Genomic DNA, 19,473 nt, shown 5'->3' on the forward strand with positions numbered 1-19,473 from the left:
TAAGGGGTTTAGGGTGTCATTTAAGTAAATTGGTATATCTCCATGGCTGCGTCGATTGTTTCACACCGGTTCAATATGTATAAGTAGGGAACGATTGTCAAACATCATTCAGTAATCAGAAATTTAGTTTGTGTAAAATTCATTTGTTAATTTTGTTCTTATTCTTTCAATTCAATCAATTGTGTCTGTGATAACCAACAACCTTGGGCTATAGAATCTCATCTTGTTAAAATGTCTTTTAATCATAGACCGTCCAAGTATGGATGGAAACCCGAAATCTTGAAGAAAGGTGTAGTGGAAGAGGCTCCCACTATAGTCTGCAGGCCCATCATCTCTCATATCCCCTGCATCAACACAAGAGACTGCTACTGGTACTTGTTTACTAAATACACTTTTGACTCTTTCAATATGCATAAATTAAATATTTTGTTTTGTTTTCATCCAGGCAGCAAATTTTACAGCATGACAAATGGTTTATTTGGACAAATATGTGATACATTTAATGCCTTTTTTTTAACTTCCTTTCACGGTATATACTGATCTTCTTATAAAAAGCGCGCCTGAGGCGCGCCTCAGCGCGAGGCACACTAAGGCGCAGCTTCTGGGGCTTTTTCGCTCAGCGCCTTGTGTAATTACAAGACGCGCCCAAAAGGCGCAGATTTTTGGGTTTTTTGGGGGCTTTTTGGATTGAGACGCGCGTCTCATGTATCTGAGGCGTTTTTTTGCAGAAAAAAAGTTGTACCTTGGGTTTTTGACTTGTACATGTAAGTAGAATGGTATAAAAGCCTTATTTATAGCTATATATAGGTTAAAGGAAGTTAAAACCTAAGGGATATGTATGGGATATATAAAAAGAAATATATAAACACCTTGCACTTCGGGTACGAAAAGCCCACCGCTTTTGCGCTTTACGCTTCGCGCCTCAATTTTAGACCCGTCGCTTTTGTGCACCTATCGCTTTTTAAAACCAAGGTTCAGATAGGGATTGTTACTTGTTTATTCATTTGATTTTTAACACGTTTTATTAGTTCATATGGTTTTAGCTTTGAATGCTTTAGAACACATTCCCTAACTGGATGCCAATTTTATTATCCTTTTTTGCAGCTTTATGAACCGAGTCTTTTTGTGATTGTTTTGTAGATTAAAAGCACAACCTTTTAACTTGGTGATTATACAATTTGATTCGATTTAATTTTCACTTTGAAAGTTTTGGCAAACGTGCCTTAATCGGATTTCAGTTTGTTTAATCCCTTTGCTTTTAGGTATTTATAACGTAACTCTGATATTATGTTAAAATTTGCAGAGATTAATACAAAGCTAAATAGCAGAGTACAACAAAACAACCAACATTCAATGAAGCAGTTAAACTTATTTTCTACAAACGAATCTGAAAGTTGTACTCCAATACTTCCAAGCCAACTTACAAAATGTGGTTGAAACCGTGAAAAGGTAAGAGTTGGTTCATATTATGCCATTTTTCTAAGTGTATAGTGCATGATTTGTTGTTATGGTTTTGTCAAAGCTACCGATTTTATTCTCATTTTAAAACTTACAGGAATAGCCCCTTTATTTGAAGCATGTAACATCATCAGTGGTCATTTTATATAAATAAAATAGTGCTATTAATCCTGCATGTCGCGGCGGGCGGGAACTTGATTGGTTTCGGTCTGTTTTTTGTTTTGTGCTCTAACTGGATTTTGGTGTTTTTATTCCCTTTTACTTGTTCTATAATCAAGTTTAAAAAAAAAAAAAAAAAACAGAAACGAGTTTCGAGCTGTTTTCCCTTCGCCTCACGAGTCAAGCCTCGAGGCGAACCGAGGCATAAGCCCGAGGCAGAATTAGAAAAATATAAAATTATATTTCTTATAAAAAATAATTATACTTACTAAATTCATCAAAAACACACATAAAAAAGACATAAATTGCTTGAAACTGACACAAAAAGTCAAAAACATCAAAAACAAATATTAAAAACCCCTGAGGTGTGCACCTGAGGCGCATCCTTTTTTGCACCTCAGCCCACCTGAGGCGCACATACAATAAAACCCCCTGGCGCGCCTCAGAATTGTTATTTGGGTGTTTCGCGTCGAGGCGCGCCTGAGGCGCACGCCTCAACCGTTTTTTAAAACCATGTCTATAAGACGACTTTTCATGTTCAAATTGATAACGAGGTCATCGGATTACATATTACTATTATTATTCCGTGTTTAATGATGGTTATCCGACCCGAAATGACCAGGGTTTGATGACGTGGAATACCACATTAACATAAATGACAACATAGAAAGTCAAATTAAAAAAAACAAGTGGTTGATGATGTGGAGCATTAAAAAAAAACTAAACTGAATAGTTAAATAGGTATAAGTTAGGTGAGCTATTATCTTTTTTTAAATGCCAAAATACTACTTCTAAGATCTGCACCACTTGTCTCAAATGAGACTAAACGTCCTTCACCATTTTTGGGAGTGTAACATCAATGCAATACCTTGATACCATTTGCTACAAGCCCTTTCGTAGATGAGTTATTATCTGACTCTTAAAACTGATAATAAGGGCTAGGGCTGTTTGGCAACAACTGAATGATTAAGTGCTAAACCAGTAAGATGTATAAATCATTAAGTGCTGAACCAGTAAGAGAGTAAGAGGGCTGAACCATTAAGAGTCTGTATAACGCTTAACCGTTCAGAGGCAAATGTCTGACCAATTCATATTAGATGTCTTAACCATTCAGACTTTGTATAAATCTTAACCTTCAGATACAAATGTCTGAATCATTCAGACATCTACTCGTGAAACAAACAGTATGAACCAGTAAGAGATCTGAACCATTAAAAGTCTCATTAAAAGGTAAACAAACAACCCCTTACTTTTATTTTCGATTATTATTTATCCCTTTTTATATTTGCTCTTCGTTTTTGGATCATTAAAATAAATCAGTTTATCACAATATATTTTTAATTATATGCCTATCAAATCTGATTATTTTGATCCGAAAAAAAAAACTAAAATTTATTATAAAAAATTGCATTCCGACACACAAAAAAACCTAATCCAACTAACTCTTCAAACTTCCACTTCACACATTCCACCACCGCAAGTAGGGCTGTTCAAAAAGCTCGCGGCTCGGAGCTCGCTCGGTTTTAGCTCGGAAAAAGCTCGCTCGATTTGGCTTGGTTTAAAAGTGAGCCGAGCCGGCTCGGCTCGGTTAGAAAGTGAGCTAGCTCGGCTCGGCTCGTAACGAGCCGAGCTGGCTCGGTTCGGCTCGCTTTAGCTCGAATTATTTTACTTATAATAAGTTTTAATTTTATATACATTATAATATATTACAAAAATACTGACTATTATTTACATGTATATAGGTTTGTAATTTGATATTTATGGCATATTTGAAGATTGATTACCATACTAATGAACTAATATTGTATTTTATTGAAATTAAAACTTATTTTGCGTTGTTAAACTTGATTTTGGTTTGAATTGTATTAGGTTGAACTTATTTTGAATATATTCTTTTAAATTATTGAATAATATTTTAGGCTATTAAATTTTAAGAGGTATATATTAGTTTTTTTTTTTTTATAAAATCGAGCCAAACCAAGCCGAGCCGAGCTAGCTCGGTTTAAAACCAAGCCGAGCCCGAGCTTAGATTTTCAGCTCGGTTTCAAATCCGAGCCGAGCCAGCTCGGTTTATAATCGAGCCGAGCCCGAGCTTGGCCTGGCTCGGCTCAGCTCGGCTCATGAACAGCCCTAACCGCAAGTAATACTTCCCATCAAACCGAAACAATGTCATAGAAGAATGGTATTCATACCACCGAAAGACGCAAGGGCGCAACTTTGCCCCCCCCCCCCCCTCTTCCGTTTTTTCGCTGGGTAGTATAATTTTTTTTGGAATTATCTCTGAATTTTTAAAGGTATTGAGTCCGGTCCCCCAAAGTATTTTGCCTAAAAATTCCGGCTCCTCCAATTTTCTCGTCAAAAAAAAAATTATATGTATTATCTTATTGAGTTATTAAAAAAAAACGTGAAGAACATAACCATTAGTAAATTTTTAAACTTGTAAGGGCTTTTAATGTAATTTAAAACTTGATTTTAAATAAATGAAACTTGAGGGTGGTTTCTTACCAAAATTCAAACTTGTTTAAAAAAATAAAAAAATTGAAGGGCGCCACGTCTCTTGCTGTTCCACGCATCAACAAGAAAAATACTGGGTTCTGTTGCTGTTGTTGTTCGTCACGCGAAATGGAAAGAGGAAACGAGGCATGTAATCACGGATTCTTCATTAGGTAATTCTTTGTTTAACCTTCTCATTCACCATTGTTGAGTTCTTGAAGGTAGGTTGTGAAGTAGGGTTGTTGAGGGATGCATATTGAATCGAATTTTTGGGTATTCGTAGGTTTTCAGACCTCAATTGCATCATATAAAATGAGATTAACCTATGCATTTCATCTATTGTGATTATTGTTTAAAGATTCCAAAATTAGGGTTTATAGCGGTGGAATTGGGGATTTGGGGAAGATGACCAAATAAGGAAGAATATGGTGAAATTGTAGATTAACCTAATCCTATTGATTCATTTTTGTTAGGTATATGATGAGAAAGGTAAAAACTATTCTTTTTTAAGTGAATTTCAAGTATTGTCCTTTATCTTTATGCCTATTTTTAGGCACAGTCCTTTATGTTCAAAATTGACGAGTTTTGTCCTTTATGTTTTCATATCATACCCGTTTTGTCCTTTATGTTTTCATATCATACACGTTTTGTCCTTTAGTCCTAACCCAGTTAGTTTTTTCAGTTAAATTTGGTCATGTGCTTTTCACATGAGGGCATTTGTGTCAATTCAAAGGTTGCAGAAGCATTGAGCTGTAAATCTGCCATTGAACTTACCTTTGAATTGACAAAAATGCCCTCATGTGCAAAGCACATGGCCAAATTTAACTGAAAAAACTAACTGGGTTAGGCCTAAAGGACAAAACTAGTATGATATGAAAACATAAAGGATAAAACTCGTCAATTTTGAACATAAAGGACAACGCCTGAAAATGGGTATAAAGGTAAAGGACAATCCTTGAAATTCACTCTTCTTTTTTTTTCCAGAAGAAAAAATGATGAACAAAAGAGTAAATGTCACAAGTCTTCAACAAATTAGCCGCAAGTAGTTACCATTTCTCTCGCATCATCATAAATTTTTGGTCTTTGAATAAATGAAGAATAATTAGATATTTGGAGTTATTATTGTTTGACCCGAACTGAATCGCCAACCCGAACAACAACCTAAAACATAGCGATAGGAAAAAAAGTTTTGGGTCCCATGACTTTCGGCCCCTCTTGAACTTTTGTTCCAGCTCCGCCACTGGAGAGACGCACGTGTAATTACAGTTTCCATTCACTTCACCACCACCACTCTCACCTCAACTCTGATTTACACCGATTCGGTGTGATTTTGCTTAACCTAACTTAATTGAATGTAATTATGTATTCTTCTCATTAATTGTAACTTGTTTTACTTTATGATTTTAGCTATTTATAGAGACTATACAATGCTTATTTGATACTCTACTGTGTTACTGGTTACTTGGATTCAAAATAACTTATTAGAATTACAAGTAGAATGCCTGTTTCTTTTTTACATGAATTTGTAATTCAAATTGCAGCTTCATGGTCTTTTTTTTCACATATCTGTATGTGTTTATGTATGTACTAACCAGTTTATTGGTTCGATTTATATGTATATATGGACTTGTGTCTCTGTTTTGAACCTAGGAAGTCCAAATTGGGGGTAGTATCACGAACCATTTTTATTTTTTCTTATTTAGAAGCTGTGAAATAAATGGTAAAAGAAATGCACATTACAGTAAACAACAATCTTCATCAACATTATTGTTTTTGCTATTAAGATGATGGAATATAGATGCTCGTTATAAGACCCGTTTCATGAATAGAGTGTTTATGAACCAAAAATAGAATAAACGAATAGAAAGATAGGTTACTCCATGTTTGAGAACTCAATTGGTTCTCCCGTGGTTTACTTCAAGTGGTAAAGCAACTATCTCAGTGATGTCAAATAAAGCCATATGCCCCTATATATCTGATCAGTTTGTGATAGATAGAGGTGGCAAAATGGGCGGGTTATATTGGGTTGGTTGCCGGGTCAGAATGGGTTTGGGTCAGGATGGGCTGATAAAAAAAGGTCAGAATGGGTTTAGGTCAGGATGGATTTGGGTGAAGATGGGTTAAAAAATAGGTTCAGGTCAGGCGATAATAAAATTACAAATTTGCATCAGCTGACTTATAAAGTCAAAAATAACACACTTTACTTTCGGCAGCTACATGAATTCAAAATTAACAGCATATATTCAAAATTTTTACATAAATTCAGATCATACCCAAAAGATGAGCTGCAACATAAAAAATCATAATTATAAAAAAAAAAACAAAATTCATCAACGCAATTAACAAAATCAAAGCACCATGAACAAATTACTGCATCCCACTTTTCAATTTTCTTACACACCAAATTCCGATGAAAAGCTTTATCGGGGCAATAAAATGAAGTGGAAACTGACTGGATATATTTCCGATCGGTGATACAAAACACATCCACCCTTTTGGTTCTCAAAGATAAATTGAAGATTACATTTCTGATTTCAAGATAAGTGGTTTACTTCAAGGGTACCTTAGCTTGTGCAGAAAGAAAGAATTAGGTCACTGAAAATACATCGCATCAGACGCATAATGACATCGATTAGTTTCAGTTTTGCCAGCACCAGTGGATAGGTCGCGTGGCTGCGTCGATTGTTTCACACCGGTTCAATATGTATAAGTAGGGAATGATTGTCAGACATCATTCAGTAATCAGAAATTTAGTTTGTGTAAAATTCATTTGTTAATTTTGTTCTTATTGTTTCAATTCAATTAATTGTGGCTGTGATTACCAACAACCTTGGGCTATAAAATCTCAGCTTGTTAAAATGTCTTTTTATCATAGACCGTCCAAGTATGGATGGAAACCCGAAATCTTGAAGAAAGGTGTAATGGAAGAGGCTCCCACTATAGTCTGCAGGCCCATCATCTCTCATATCCCCTGCATCAACACAAGAGACTACTACTGGTACTTGTTTACTAAATACACTTTTGACTCTTTCAATATGCATAAATTAAATATTTTGTTTTGTTTTCATCCAGGCAGCAAATTTTACAGCATGACAAATGGCTTATTTGGAAAAATATGTGATACATTTAATGCCTTTTTTTTAACTTCCTTTTTTGCAGCTTTATGAACTGAGTCTTTTTGGTGATTGTTTTTTAGATTAAAAGCACAACCTTTCAACTTGGTGATTATACAATTTTATTTGATTTAATTTTCACTTTGAAAGTTTTGGCAAACGTGCCTTAATAGGATTTCAGTTTGTTTAATCCCTTTGCTTTTAGGTATTTATAACGTAACTCTGATATTATGTTAAAATTTGCAGAGATTGATGCAAAGCTAAATAGCAGAGTACAACAAACATTCAATGAAGCAGTTAAACTTATTTTCTACAAACGAATCTGCAAGTTGTACTCCAATACTTCCAAGCCAACTTACAAAATGTGGTTGAAACCGTGAAAAGGTAAGAGTTAGTTCATATTATGCCATTTTTCTAAGTGTATAGTGCACGATTTGTTCTTATTGTTTTGTCAAAGCTACCGATTTTATTCTCATTTTAAAACTTACAGGAATGGCCCCTTTATTTGGAACATGTAACATCATCAGTGGTCATTTTATATAAACTAGTGCTATTAATCCTGCCTGTCCTGGCAGGCGGGAACTTGATTGGTTCCGGTTTTTGTTTTGTGCTATAACTGGATTTTGGTGTTTTTATTCCCTTTTACTTGTTCTATAATCAAGTTTAAAAAAACGGAAACGAGTTTCGAGGCGTTTTCCCTTCACCTCACATGGCAAGCCTCGAGGCGAACCGAGACGTAAACCCGAGGCAGAATTAGAAAATATAAAATTGTATATCTTATAAAAATAATAGTACTTACAAAATTTATCATCGAAAACACACATTAAAAAGACATAAATTGCTTGAAATTGAAACAAAAAGTCAAAAACATCAAAAACAAATATTAAAAACCCCTGAGGCGCAGCCTTTATCGTGCCTTAGCCCTTTGGAGGCGCACATACAATAAAATCCCTTGGCGCGCTTCAGAATTGTTTTTTGGGCGTTTTGCCTCGAGGCGCATGCCTCAGCCATTTTTTTAAAACCATGTCTATAATGACGACTTTTCAAGTTCAAATTGATAACGAGGTCATCGGATTACATATTATATAGAAAGAAAGGGGACAACGATTTTAGATTTTGGAGTTACAAAACTCCTCTGACTACTTTCATTTCACTGAATTAACCATAAAAAAAAGTTATTTAGGTGGCTCACTGGGAACATGTATCAAGGGGGGTGGTATAACTATGCAATTGTGTGTTCGTTTACAATAGTGACTTTTTTTCTGAAGGCAAAACAATTAATAAATATTAGTGTCGGCAACTTAATATAAAGTGTACGCCTTCATTTGATAATGATAATCAATTACTCCATTATTAAAAAGGATTATTAAAATTAATTGGTTATTTCTTATCTCGAGGGGCGTTTCGCCCCAGCCGCTTTTTAAAACCATGTCAATGATTTTAGATTTTGGAGTTACAAAGCTCCTCTAACTTCTTTCATTTCACTGAATTAACAATAAAATATGTTATTTAGGTGGCTCAACTGGGAACATGTATCAAGGGGGTGGTATAACTCTGCAATTGTGTGTTCGTTTACAATAAATCATGTTAAAAAATGAAAGGCATTTAGCCTTTTGATTCACAGTTAATAATATTAAAACATTGAATGAAAACTAAAACAAAGTTGAAGGGTCAAGTTTGCCAATTATGCAAACTTAATATTAGTCTATTGTCATTCCACAGCTCAATAAAACAATTTCTTGAATCGGACTATGGGTGTGACACAGCAATAAAACAGTTCTTTTTAACAATAGGCAACTTGACATTAATTATAAATTTTTAATCAAAGTGTGTTATAATTTTTATTAAAATCATATTAGTATTCGGCCAATAAACCTAATATATAGTGGGCTAAATTATAAACCATTAAAAAGTATTTGATAATAGGCCTATATTGGAATTGGTATGTGTTTACAATTTAAAAAATAAATAACATATATATATCGATTTTTTTAAAAAAAATCTCGTGCCCATCGAAATCACGGGCCTTGTGCGTAAGTCCTCCCCGCACACCATCATAGCCGGCCATGTATAGTACCTACACATTACCTGCTCCTAAACAAAAGAAGTGTTGAAATATGCTGACAAATAACATATAAAATCAGTATAAACAGCTGTGAATATTCTCAATATCTACACCCCTATCATTAGCTATCAATATCACACATACTAAACACCGCAATAATAATTACCTAAACGTGTATGCAGCAAGCAGTCGTAGACGATATAAGTTACCAGTTTACACTAGTTTGGGCAAATTTACATGCTTACTGAACACCGCAATAATAATTACCTAAATCGGCCCGTATGCAGCAACCAGTCGGAGACTTGCCAGTTTACATTAGTTTGGGCAAATTTACAACAAATTAGGGTGGAAATCAGGAAGGAGTTTAGAACACATATAGAGACATTCATATATGCATAAGAATTAGAAATTGGATGAACTTAAAGATTTGTGTAAAAGGAATGAGAGGAGAGAGAGGTAACCTGGATTAATTAAGTTGCAAAAATAAAAGCACAGTCTTCAACAAACAGAAGCATATTAACATATTCATTCATAAATACAGCCACAATACACGGGAAAGCATGTGCATGTAAAGTAACCGTTGGCATTAATTTAATCCATTAAGTATTATAAAACGTTCTAACCAAGAGCTTGTCATGTGGCTGACAGCTATTCCTTACAAAATAATTGTTAAAAAAATGTTCAACAAGCAAGAATATCGATACAATTACTATAAGCAGCTGTGAGTTCTATCAGTATCTACACTCTTGTCATTCTATCAATATCACACATACCAAATATTCTCGTTTTTCATCTTCCCTGTCTGTTAACAATGGCTGAAGCTGCTGCTGCTGCCCTCGTCAAAGTCATTTTTCAGAAGCTAGCCGATGAAGCCTTCAAGAAATATGCTCGCTCTCAGAACATTCACTCGGAGCTCAAGCAATTGGGGATCACGTTGACCCAGATCCAAGCTCTGCTGAATGACGCTTCTCACAAGGAAACAACTCATGAATCTGTCAGGCTATGGCTCAATAGTCTCCAACATTTGGCTTACGATATCGATGACGTGCTCGACGATGTGGCTACCGAAGCTATGCATCGTGAGCTGACACCGGAATCAGAAGCAAGCACCAGCATGGTAAGAAAGCTCCTCATCCCAACTTGCTGCACAAACTTCTCACTAAGTCATAGGTTGACTCCCAAGTTAGATAGTATCAACAGCAAGTTACAACATCTAGAAAAACAAAAGTCTGATCTGGGTTTGATTGTGAAAGATGAAAAGCCAAAAGGTACTAGTAGAAGAAACGAAACATCTTTGCTAGAATCTGATGTTATTGGGCGAGAAGGTGAAAGAGAGAAGTTGATCAACAAGTTGTTGCAGGATGAGCCATCTAAACAAAACTTTATTATCGTACCCATCGTTGGTATGGGTGGGGTGGGGAAGACCACACTGGCTAGAATATTGTACAACGATACGCGAGTGAAGGATCACTTTGAACTCATGGCATGGGTTTGCGTATCTGATGAGTTTGATATATTTAAAATAAGTCAAACCATCTATCAATCTGTGGCTAAAGAATACAAACAATTTACAGATACAAATCAGCTTCAAATTGCTCTTAAAGAGAAACTTGACCGCAAACGATTTCTAATAGTGCTCGATGATGTGTGGAATGAAAACTATGACGACTGGGAAAACCTAGTGCGTCCATTTCATTCTGGTGCTACCGGAAGTCGGGTAATTATGACAACTCGCCAGCAGCAACTGCTTAAAAAGATAGGTTTTAATCATCTAGACCATCTCGACCGTCTGTCGCGTGAAGATGCTTTGTCTTTATTAGCTCTACATGCATTGGATGTGGATAACTTTGACTCACACGCAACACTTAAACCACAAGCTGAAGGTATTGTAAAAAAATGTGGTGGTTTGCCTTTAGCTTTAAAGGCAATTGGAAGGTTAATGAGAGCAAAAACCGAAGAAGAAAAATGGAAAGATGTGTTGAACAGTGAGATATGGAATTTAGAAAGTGCTGATGAAATTGTCCCAGCCCTTAGGCTAAGTTACCATGATCTTTCTGCCGATTTGAAGCGATTGTTTGCTTATTGCTCTTTGTTCCCTAAGGACTTTTTGTTTGAAAAAGAAGAGTTGGTTTTATTATGGGTGGCTGAAGGGTATCTGAACGAATCAGTTGCAAACAAATCACCAGAATGCTTGGGCCATGAATGTTTTGAGAAATTGCTATCGAGGTCCTTTTTCCAACGTGCACCTAGTGGCGAACCCTTTTTTGTGATGCATGATCTCATGAACGACCTGGCCACATTTGTTGCTGGAGAATATTTTTTAAGGTTTGATAATCAGATGGAGATGACGGAGGAAGCTTTAGCCAAGTACCGACATATGTCATTTATTCGTGAGAAGTATGTAGCTTTCCAGAAGTTCGGGGCATTTGAAAAGGCCAGAAGTTTGAGAACATTGTTAGCGGTATATGTTGGGGTAGATCAACGCTGGAAGCAGTTTTACTTATCCAGCAAGATTTTGGTTGACTTGCTTCCTCAGCTACCACTGTTGAGGGTTCTTTCTTTGAGGCATTTTAACATAAGTGAGGTACCAAATTCCATTGGTACTTTGAAGCGCCTGAGGTATCTTAATCTATCTCATACAAATATAAAAGAGTTGCCTGAGAATGTTGGCAATCTTTATAATTTACAAACATTGATAGTTTCTGGATGTGAAAGCCTGACCAATTTGCCTAAAAGCTTCTTTAAACTCAAAAGGCTGAGGCATTTTGACATCAGAAATACTCCACTTTTGAATAACTTGCCCTTGGGGATTGGTGAGTTGAAAAGCCTACAGACTCTCACTAGGATCATCATCGGAGGAAACAGTGGCTTTGCAATATCCGAGCTTAAGGGTTTAAAGGATCTGCACGGGGAAATTTCCATCGAGGGGTTGAACAATGTGCAAAGCTCAATGCATGCACGGGAAGCGAACTTATATTTAAAAGAGATTAGCAAGTTAGAGTTGAAATGGGGAGATGGTTCCGGAAGTGAAACACTTGAGAAGGAGGTTCTCAATGAGCTAAAGCCCCGTAGTGATAAGTTGAAAATGCTTGAGGTTAAGTGTTACGAGGGAATGGAGTTTCCAAACTGGGTTGGGGATCCGTCTTTTAATAGATTGGTTCATGTGTCGCTACGCGCTTGTAGAAAATGTACATCTCTACCGCCACTTGGGCGACTACCTTCACTTGAAATTCTAAGGTTTGAAGATATGTTGAGTTGGGAGGTATGGTCAACCAATGGCGAGGTAATGTTTCCACGCCTTCGAGAGCTTCAAATTAAAAACTGTCCCAATTTGATTGATGTCTCACTTGAAGCATTACCAGCACTAAGAGTTTTAAGTATAGAAGGATGTTGTGAAAGTGTGCTGAGAAGTCTGGTTCGAGCAGCTTCATCAACCACAGAGATAGAAATCAAATCTATTTTAGGGCTTACGGATGAGGTGTGGAGAGGTGTTATAGAGAATTTTGGGGTGATGGAAACAGTAAAAATCATGAATTGTGATGAAATAAGATACCTGTGGGAATCAGATGCACAAGCAAGTAAAGTTCTTGTAAATTTAAAAGAATTGGAGGTATCTGAATGTAAAAAATTGGTGAGTTTAGGAGAGAAAGAGGAGGATGAGGATAACACTGGGAGCAACCTCCTATCATCTCTTAGGATTTTGGAGATATGGTCATGCGAAAGTATGGAGCGTGTGTGTTGTCCAAATAGCATTGAGAGTTTAGGTATCAGATGGTGTAGTTCAGTTAGAGATGTCTCCTTCCCAAGAGCAACAACAACAGGTGGAGGAGGGCAGAATCTCAAGTCACTTATTATAGATATACATCACTGTGAAAATCTAAAATCAATAAATCAATTGAGTAACTCCACTCACCTCACCTCTTTGTCAATAATTAGTTGTGAAAACATGGAGTTATTTTCTGATCTTCATAAGCTATCAAATCTCACCTCGTTGTATATACAAGGTTGTAAAAGCTTAGAGTCATTTCCTGACCTTGGCCTTGAGCTATCAAACCTCACCACGTTGACAATAGGAGGTTGCGAAAGCATACAGACGTTTCCTAACCTCCAGCTTCCAAATCTCACAGAACTGGAGATAGAAGGTTGCAAAAACATGAAGGCATTTGGTGACCTGCAGCTGCCAAATCTAATCAGTTGGAGGATAAGTGATTGTGAAAATCTGGAGTCATTTCCTGACCTTCAGCTATCCAATCTCACCATATTAAAAGATATGTTTATTAGAAATTGTCCAATGGTTGATGCTTTCTTTCCTCGTGGGCTTTGGCCTCCCAAATTGGTTAAGCTTACAACAGGGGGGTTGAAAAAGCCCATCTCAGAATGGGGCAATCAGAATTTCCCACCTTCCCTTGTTCACCTAATGTTATTCAATGAACCCCAAGTGAGGAATTTTAGTCAATTGTCCCACCTTTTCCCTTCTTCTCTTACATATCTGGAAATATTCGAATTTGATAAACTGGAATCAGTTTCAACGGGACTCCAACACCTCACATCCCTTCAACATCTCACCATTTACAGCTGCCCAAAGGTGAACGATCTACCAGAGAAACTGTTACCTTCACTTTTGAGTTTGACAATATGGAGATGCCCAAAATTGAAAGAAAGGTGTAAAGGAAGAGGGTCCCACTACTGGCCACTTATCTCTCACATCCCCTGCATCAACATAAGATAAGAGACTAAAAAAGGTAGTAGTTGTTAATTAAATAGCAATTGTCTCTTACACAGAAATTATTGCTAGTCGTTGTTTCAAACAAACAAACCTTACATTCTTCTTGTTTCTACTGCAGTCACTGAAAACAGACTTCCTGCCGTGAATACCCAATCATTGAAAATTGCCCAAAATTAAAAGAAAGGTGTGAAGGAAGAGGCTCCCATTACTGACCCCGAATCTCTCATATCCCCTGCATCGAAATCGAAATTGAAGACTAACTGAAAGAAAGGTACATACATGTTAATTAAATACCAGTTAATTATTACTAGACGTTGTTTTAAATAAATAACCCTTACCTTCTTCTTCTTCTTTCTCTGTAGTCACTGAACACAGATTTCCGGTCGTGAATACCAAATAACCGGAGGTAAAACGACATGGTACCACCATTTTCACACATCATATCGGATTTATAAAGCCATCACAGCCGATGACTTCGTTGACGGCTGTCATTTTTCCGTCAGGTAACAATTAACATCGTCAAACCAGCTCTAATTACTATTTATTTTCAAAGACTGGTTTCTTTCTAGTTTGGGCCTGTTTTAATGTTGGAAGCCCAACTGCTTTACAATTAAGGAATGTTATTTAGCCCAACAACATAAACTATTTCATAATTCATAATAGTCTTCATTTGGGTGTTTAGCAGAACCAGCTCGGTTTGGTTAAAACCGTTTTGAGTCAAAACCGGTTCGCTCGTAAGCCGGTTATGAAGTAAAATATTTGATCCCATACAAATCGGTTTGGGTCGCGTTGAAAGCGTTTCACCTTTTTAAACCCCTATTTTTCTAATATTACCATGGTCGGCTCTTAGGGGTGGATGGGCCGGGTGACCACCCGAGGCCCAAATCTCCCGCAACCGTAAATTTTTAAAAACTATGATTTTTAATATATATATATATATGTTTTAAGCTTTTTAATACATTTTAAGCTTTTTTTTATAGATAGTTTTTCAAAAATACATATTTTAGGGCTCGATATTCACTACTCGCCCAGGGCCCAAAGTTTTTTTTTTAGAATTCTTAGGGACGGCCCTGATTATACCTGTTTTTCAAACAGGTTCGAGTCCAAACCGGTTTTAGTAACAAGAGTAGGATTTGATATACAAATTTGCGGTTGTGGTCAGTTTGGGTCAAACTGGTTTCAGGTATGGTATCGGGTCGGGTTACATGATCTGTATACTAAACTGAAGGATCAAACCTAGATGAGATGTATGTAGTTCATAAATGTGCAGAAGTTAACGAATATTAGTTTGGTGAACAAAAAATAAAAGATTGCCCTAATATAAATAGGCAACTTGGGATTTTATCGAAATAATTGTAATGTTCACTCTTATACGTTAAAACCTTGTATATGATGTTGGTGTTAGACTTGTATGTTTCTGTATTTTGTTGTATTCATTCACTCTAGGCATTACGCTTAGTCTTATTTCTTTCTCCGCTACAGGCAATCTAGGCTGTATTGTGAACGCTAAAGTGTGATAAGGAATTAACGGAGATTGAAGACCAAGATTATCACACCAGAGGCTAAGTTAGAGTAAAAGGGTCAAAGTGGTTGATGAGTTTCTAGACGAAGACTAAACAAATGAACAAGGGACAAGATGAGTTCTAGTAAGCATATACTTTTTTTCCTACAGAAATTATGGGTGGAATGCGTAACGAGTGGAAAGAGGTCTGGGTTAAGAAAAATGGTTTAGTAAGGGTTGAAATTGGTTGGGTCAGGTTGGATTGTTGGACTGACATGCAAACACTTTAATTTCTTTTAACCTCATCTCTAGTTAATGTTTTAACCACGATTATAAAAAATATACTGATTTTTAAAGTAGTCTAACTTTCTTTTAATAGTGTTTAGAAGGTGTTATGAGTTTTGGTTATATTCTTGTTAAAGTTAATTTTCAAGGCAATGGTTTGGCCACTAATGTCAAAGTGTGTTGTTTGACCCTTGACTAGAGTTGAAGAAAGAAGACATTCTACCAAGGTTTCTGCAGATCAACAACACACATCCAAAGTCACAGATGTTGAAGAATTTGCAAATAGTACGAGTGAAGAAAGCCTAGAAAAGATACAGTATCTTTCATGCAGATTTTAACGAAACTCTCAAGACTCGTATCATGCAGTTCCAGTGGTATTATGCATTCAAAAGTAATTTTACATATTAAAAGGTAATAGAAAAAGCGAAGTAATATGTTGCTGTTTTTCATATGCTTTTGTTTACTAGGATGGAATATTTAGGTGGAAGGTAACAAATGATGCTTAATCTTTACGTTGATGGTGATATGGAGTTGATCCATGATTTACCAGACTCGTATTTGGAGCAACTGGACACACACAAGTGAGCTAGAAAATGGTTTAAAACTGAAAAGGGCATAACTTTCATCACATGTGGAGTTATACGTCTCAACGAACCACGCGCTTAGACAAATGCAATAGACGAAGCACGACTCACGGGACCCAATTTCGCCATCTAGAGCTCCGATTTTGAACTCAAGGTTTTCCGTGATTTTAGTAATTTTTGTTGGTTTGTAAAAACGTATGGATCTTGAATTAAATAATTATACGTTTATTTAGGTTGTTAACTTGGAGGGAGCCTTATATTGACAAGAGGTTCACAATGAAGAAGACTTGCCACTAATAAGATTTTGTTGCTAATGAAGAAGACTTGCCACTGAAGGAACCCCTAGAGCTTGCGTATGGTCGCTCATGGGCTATGGTACCTCTTATGGTAACTTATAACTGATGAAGAATCAGTGGAACTTGCGTCTGATGGCGATGAAACAATGAAGATTGATAAAAGGAACTTCCCACCAATCTGGTGAAGATTGATAAAGATTTCTCGTTGAGGAACAAGAGATGCCACATGTCAGTCTATCGTCGGATTAAGACAGTCGGTTAAGAAGATCTTATATGTAATTATCACTTATGTAAATCTCAACAAGATTAAGAATACACGAGTCCGCATTGAATTTTATGCCACTTGACCCCATAGCTTCTTGGGTCAAGCAGTTAAGTGTGAATTCGGTGTATGAACATATGTTTGCATATTTTAGAGGAAATCTGCAAGTAAACCTCTTCATAGCTTGAGTGTTAGCTATTCATAGCTTGAGTGTTAGCTAGGAAATCGCCTGTAATTTTTTATTGTATTATGAAACATTCAATTTTCATTAATACCTTGTGCATAAAACAGTGATATCTGACATATCGATTAACTAATATTCCATTGCAAACTAACTAATAATCGATCTAGGGTATTCGCTAAGCCTTAGTTTGATTGTGATCCACACAAAGTCAATCTCTCAACAAATTTGTGTCCTAGACCATGTAATTCTCTTGGTAGTAACTCAAATGGTATCCATTCATGTTGCATTATCTCTTATAAGGTTTACAAAAATATTGTCCATTCATGGATCCAGTATCCAGAAAAAGGAAGACTAGCAATGAGGTAACAGAACAAAAGAAATTATAAAAACCAAACTCATATCAAGAAAATTAAAATAAAAAGAAAATAAAAAAAACACAGCAAGTCAACCTTCAATCAAGAAACATCATAACATTTAAACTAATGTGTTCTATTTATTTGAGTACCATGAAATGATGCACAAGTCCAACCAAATGAATTTTGCTCTATTAGTCACGAATCCAACAATAATACTACTACAATAAATTACATTCGCACTAGTTAACAAGAACACGAAGTTCTCAAATGAAGACCACGATGGACCACACAAACTTGTTCATCGTGTGAGATCCCTCTTTCCTCCTTACTTGATGCAACATCATATACCAACAGTTGAAAACAAGATAGCTTGTTTTCATAAAGTGCAGGATTAACAAATCAATCATGCAAATATATCAAAACGAATAAGAATTCAAGAACAAGTTTACCACTTTTTGCCTCAATGATCACTCTTCTTTCCCGAACCATAATACTTCTCATACCATCTAACAAACTTCTTCAACCCCGTTTGAAGATCCGTTGTTGGTTTATACCCAAACTCCCTTTGCGCCAAACTAATATCCGCATGAGTAAACGGGACATCACCATTTCTAGGCAACTTCATCACACGTCGTTTCGCTTTCACTTTCAACAACTTCTCCAAAATACTAACAAGATCCGAAACCGGCACAGGCGAAGTATTCCCTAAATAAAAAATTCTAAACTGTGCAGCCCCTTTTTTCTTCCCACCACTTCCTGTACTCTTTTCAGCAGTGTCTTAAGGCACCTAAGCAACCCTTTACAATATCATCAATATTTGTAAAATCACGCGCAACGGTCCCATGATTACTCGACTCAAAAATGGGAATCGGTTTTCGTTTCAAGATATCTTTAGTAAAGAAAAAAATAAGCCATATCCGGTCTACCCCAGGGTCCATAAACAGTAAAGAAACTTAAACCCGTTAAAGGCAACCCGTAAATGTGATTATACGTATGCGTGATTTCTTCACCCGCTTTCTTCGTTGCAGCGTATAGGCTCGCTGGTTGATCTGTTCGGTCTTTTTCCGAAAAGGGTACTTTTGTATTCAACCCATAAACAGAACTAGAAGATGCCCAAACAATAACAGGCTGTGGATTTGCATTTTTGCATACTTCAAGAACATGTATTTAGCATTGCGTATCTAACATCAGCTTGAGCAGCTAAATATATCTCATGAGTAAAATGTATTTAGCATTACCTCAAAGAGTTTGGTCAGCAAACAGTGTTGTTTATGTCCCCTTCCACAATGAAAATCCCCTTTTTCCAACAAATGTTGACGCCCTTTTGTGGGTAGGATCGTAATAATTGTTACAATTGTCTAACCATAAAACGTAGTCAACACGGCGTTTCAAGGCGACACTGACGTGGCTTCCGACGAAACCGGCTGCTCGGATACCCAAAACAGAGTACCCTGTTTTCGATCAGATGTTAACTGATGAATTGACTGTTTTTTTCCCATCTGGGTCCCCTATACACACACACAGCTCCCAGTTTAACCTAATCCAACAGAGAGTGAGTGGCCATGTAATAGAAAGTGATATTAGAAATGTAACCTAGAACACAAAAAGTATTAAGGCGTTGTATATTAAAAAAATAAATAGTAAAAAGTAATCTAATTTAACAAAATGAAAATGTGAATATTGAAGAACCTATAGGGTTTGTATGGATAACAGCTAACAACTAATAGAGTATTAGCAGCCTAAAAGATCCAAATGTATCTCAAAGATATAGTCAAATTAACAGATTAAGTGAACATTTTCTATAGCAATATGCATAGTACATATGATGGAACATACAAATATATACACAGCAATCAAACTACAGTTCTACATTTATAAACAAATAACATAATTAGTTGATAAAAGCACATAAACTTTCCTGCAAAAGGAACAGGTCAGCAGGTCACTCGTTCAAGGGTATGTGAAATTTATACATATATAAACATGAGTCT

At 36.3% G+C, this 19,473-nt stretch overlaps 2 protein-coding genes and 1 pseudogene across 5 annotated transcripts in view; 2 read left to right on the forward strand and 1 right to left on the reverse strand.

Moving 5' to 3' along the window:
- Window positions 1-17,063, forward strand: part of LOC110900294 (putative disease resistance RPP13-like protein 1) — a 98,390-nt gene extending 81,327 nt beyond the window's left edge. Inside the window, exons 1-4 of one of the 4 annotated variants that reach the window (XR_004876527.1) lie at window positions 14,422-14,517; window positions 16,059-16,174; window positions 16,268-16,538; window positions 16,618-17,063. The gene's annotated coding sequence lies outside the window, so the exon portion shown is untranslated. Of the gene's footprint in view, window positions 1-14,421; window positions 14,518-16,058; window positions 16,175-16,267; window positions 16,539-16,617 lie in introns of those variants that run through there. The other 3 variants (XR_004876528.1, XM_035981726.1, XM_035981727.1) reach the window with 3 other exon arrangements.
- On the forward strand, window positions 10,024-14,017 carry LOC110900295 (putative disease resistance protein At3g14460). Its single transcript, XM_035982453.1, has 2 exons — window positions 10,024-13,292; window positions 13,365-14,017. Exons 1-2 carry the CDS (start codon window positions 10,100-10,102, stop codon window positions 14,015-14,017), a joined length of 3,846 nt encoding a protein of 1,281 aa, XP_035838346.1. The 5' UTR covers window positions 10,024-10,099.
- Window positions 17,064-17,570: 507 nt separating the features above from the next.
- LOC110902324 lies at window positions 17,571-18,649 on the reverse strand (annotated as a pseudogene).
- Between the last annotated feature and the right edge of the window lie 824 nt (window positions 18,650-19,473).

This window comes from Helianthus annuus, chromosome 13 (genome assembly GCF_002127325.2).
Source record: "Helianthus annuus cultivar XRQ/B chromosome 13, HanXRQr2.0-SUNRISE, whole genome shotgun sequence".
NCBI classification, from domain to species: Eukaryota; Viridiplantae; Streptophyta; class Magnoliopsida; order Asterales; family Asteraceae; genus Helianthus; species Helianthus annuus.

Coding starts and splice junctions, on each gene's coding strand:
- LOC110900295 (XM_035982453.1), top strand. CDS start 10,100: ATGGCTGAAGCTGCTGCTGCTGCCCTCGTCAAAGTCATTTTTCAGAAG. Junction 13,293..13,364: donor CACCTCGTTGTATATACAAG/GTTGTAAAAGCT, acceptor TGACAATAGGAG/GTTGCGAAAGCATACAGACG.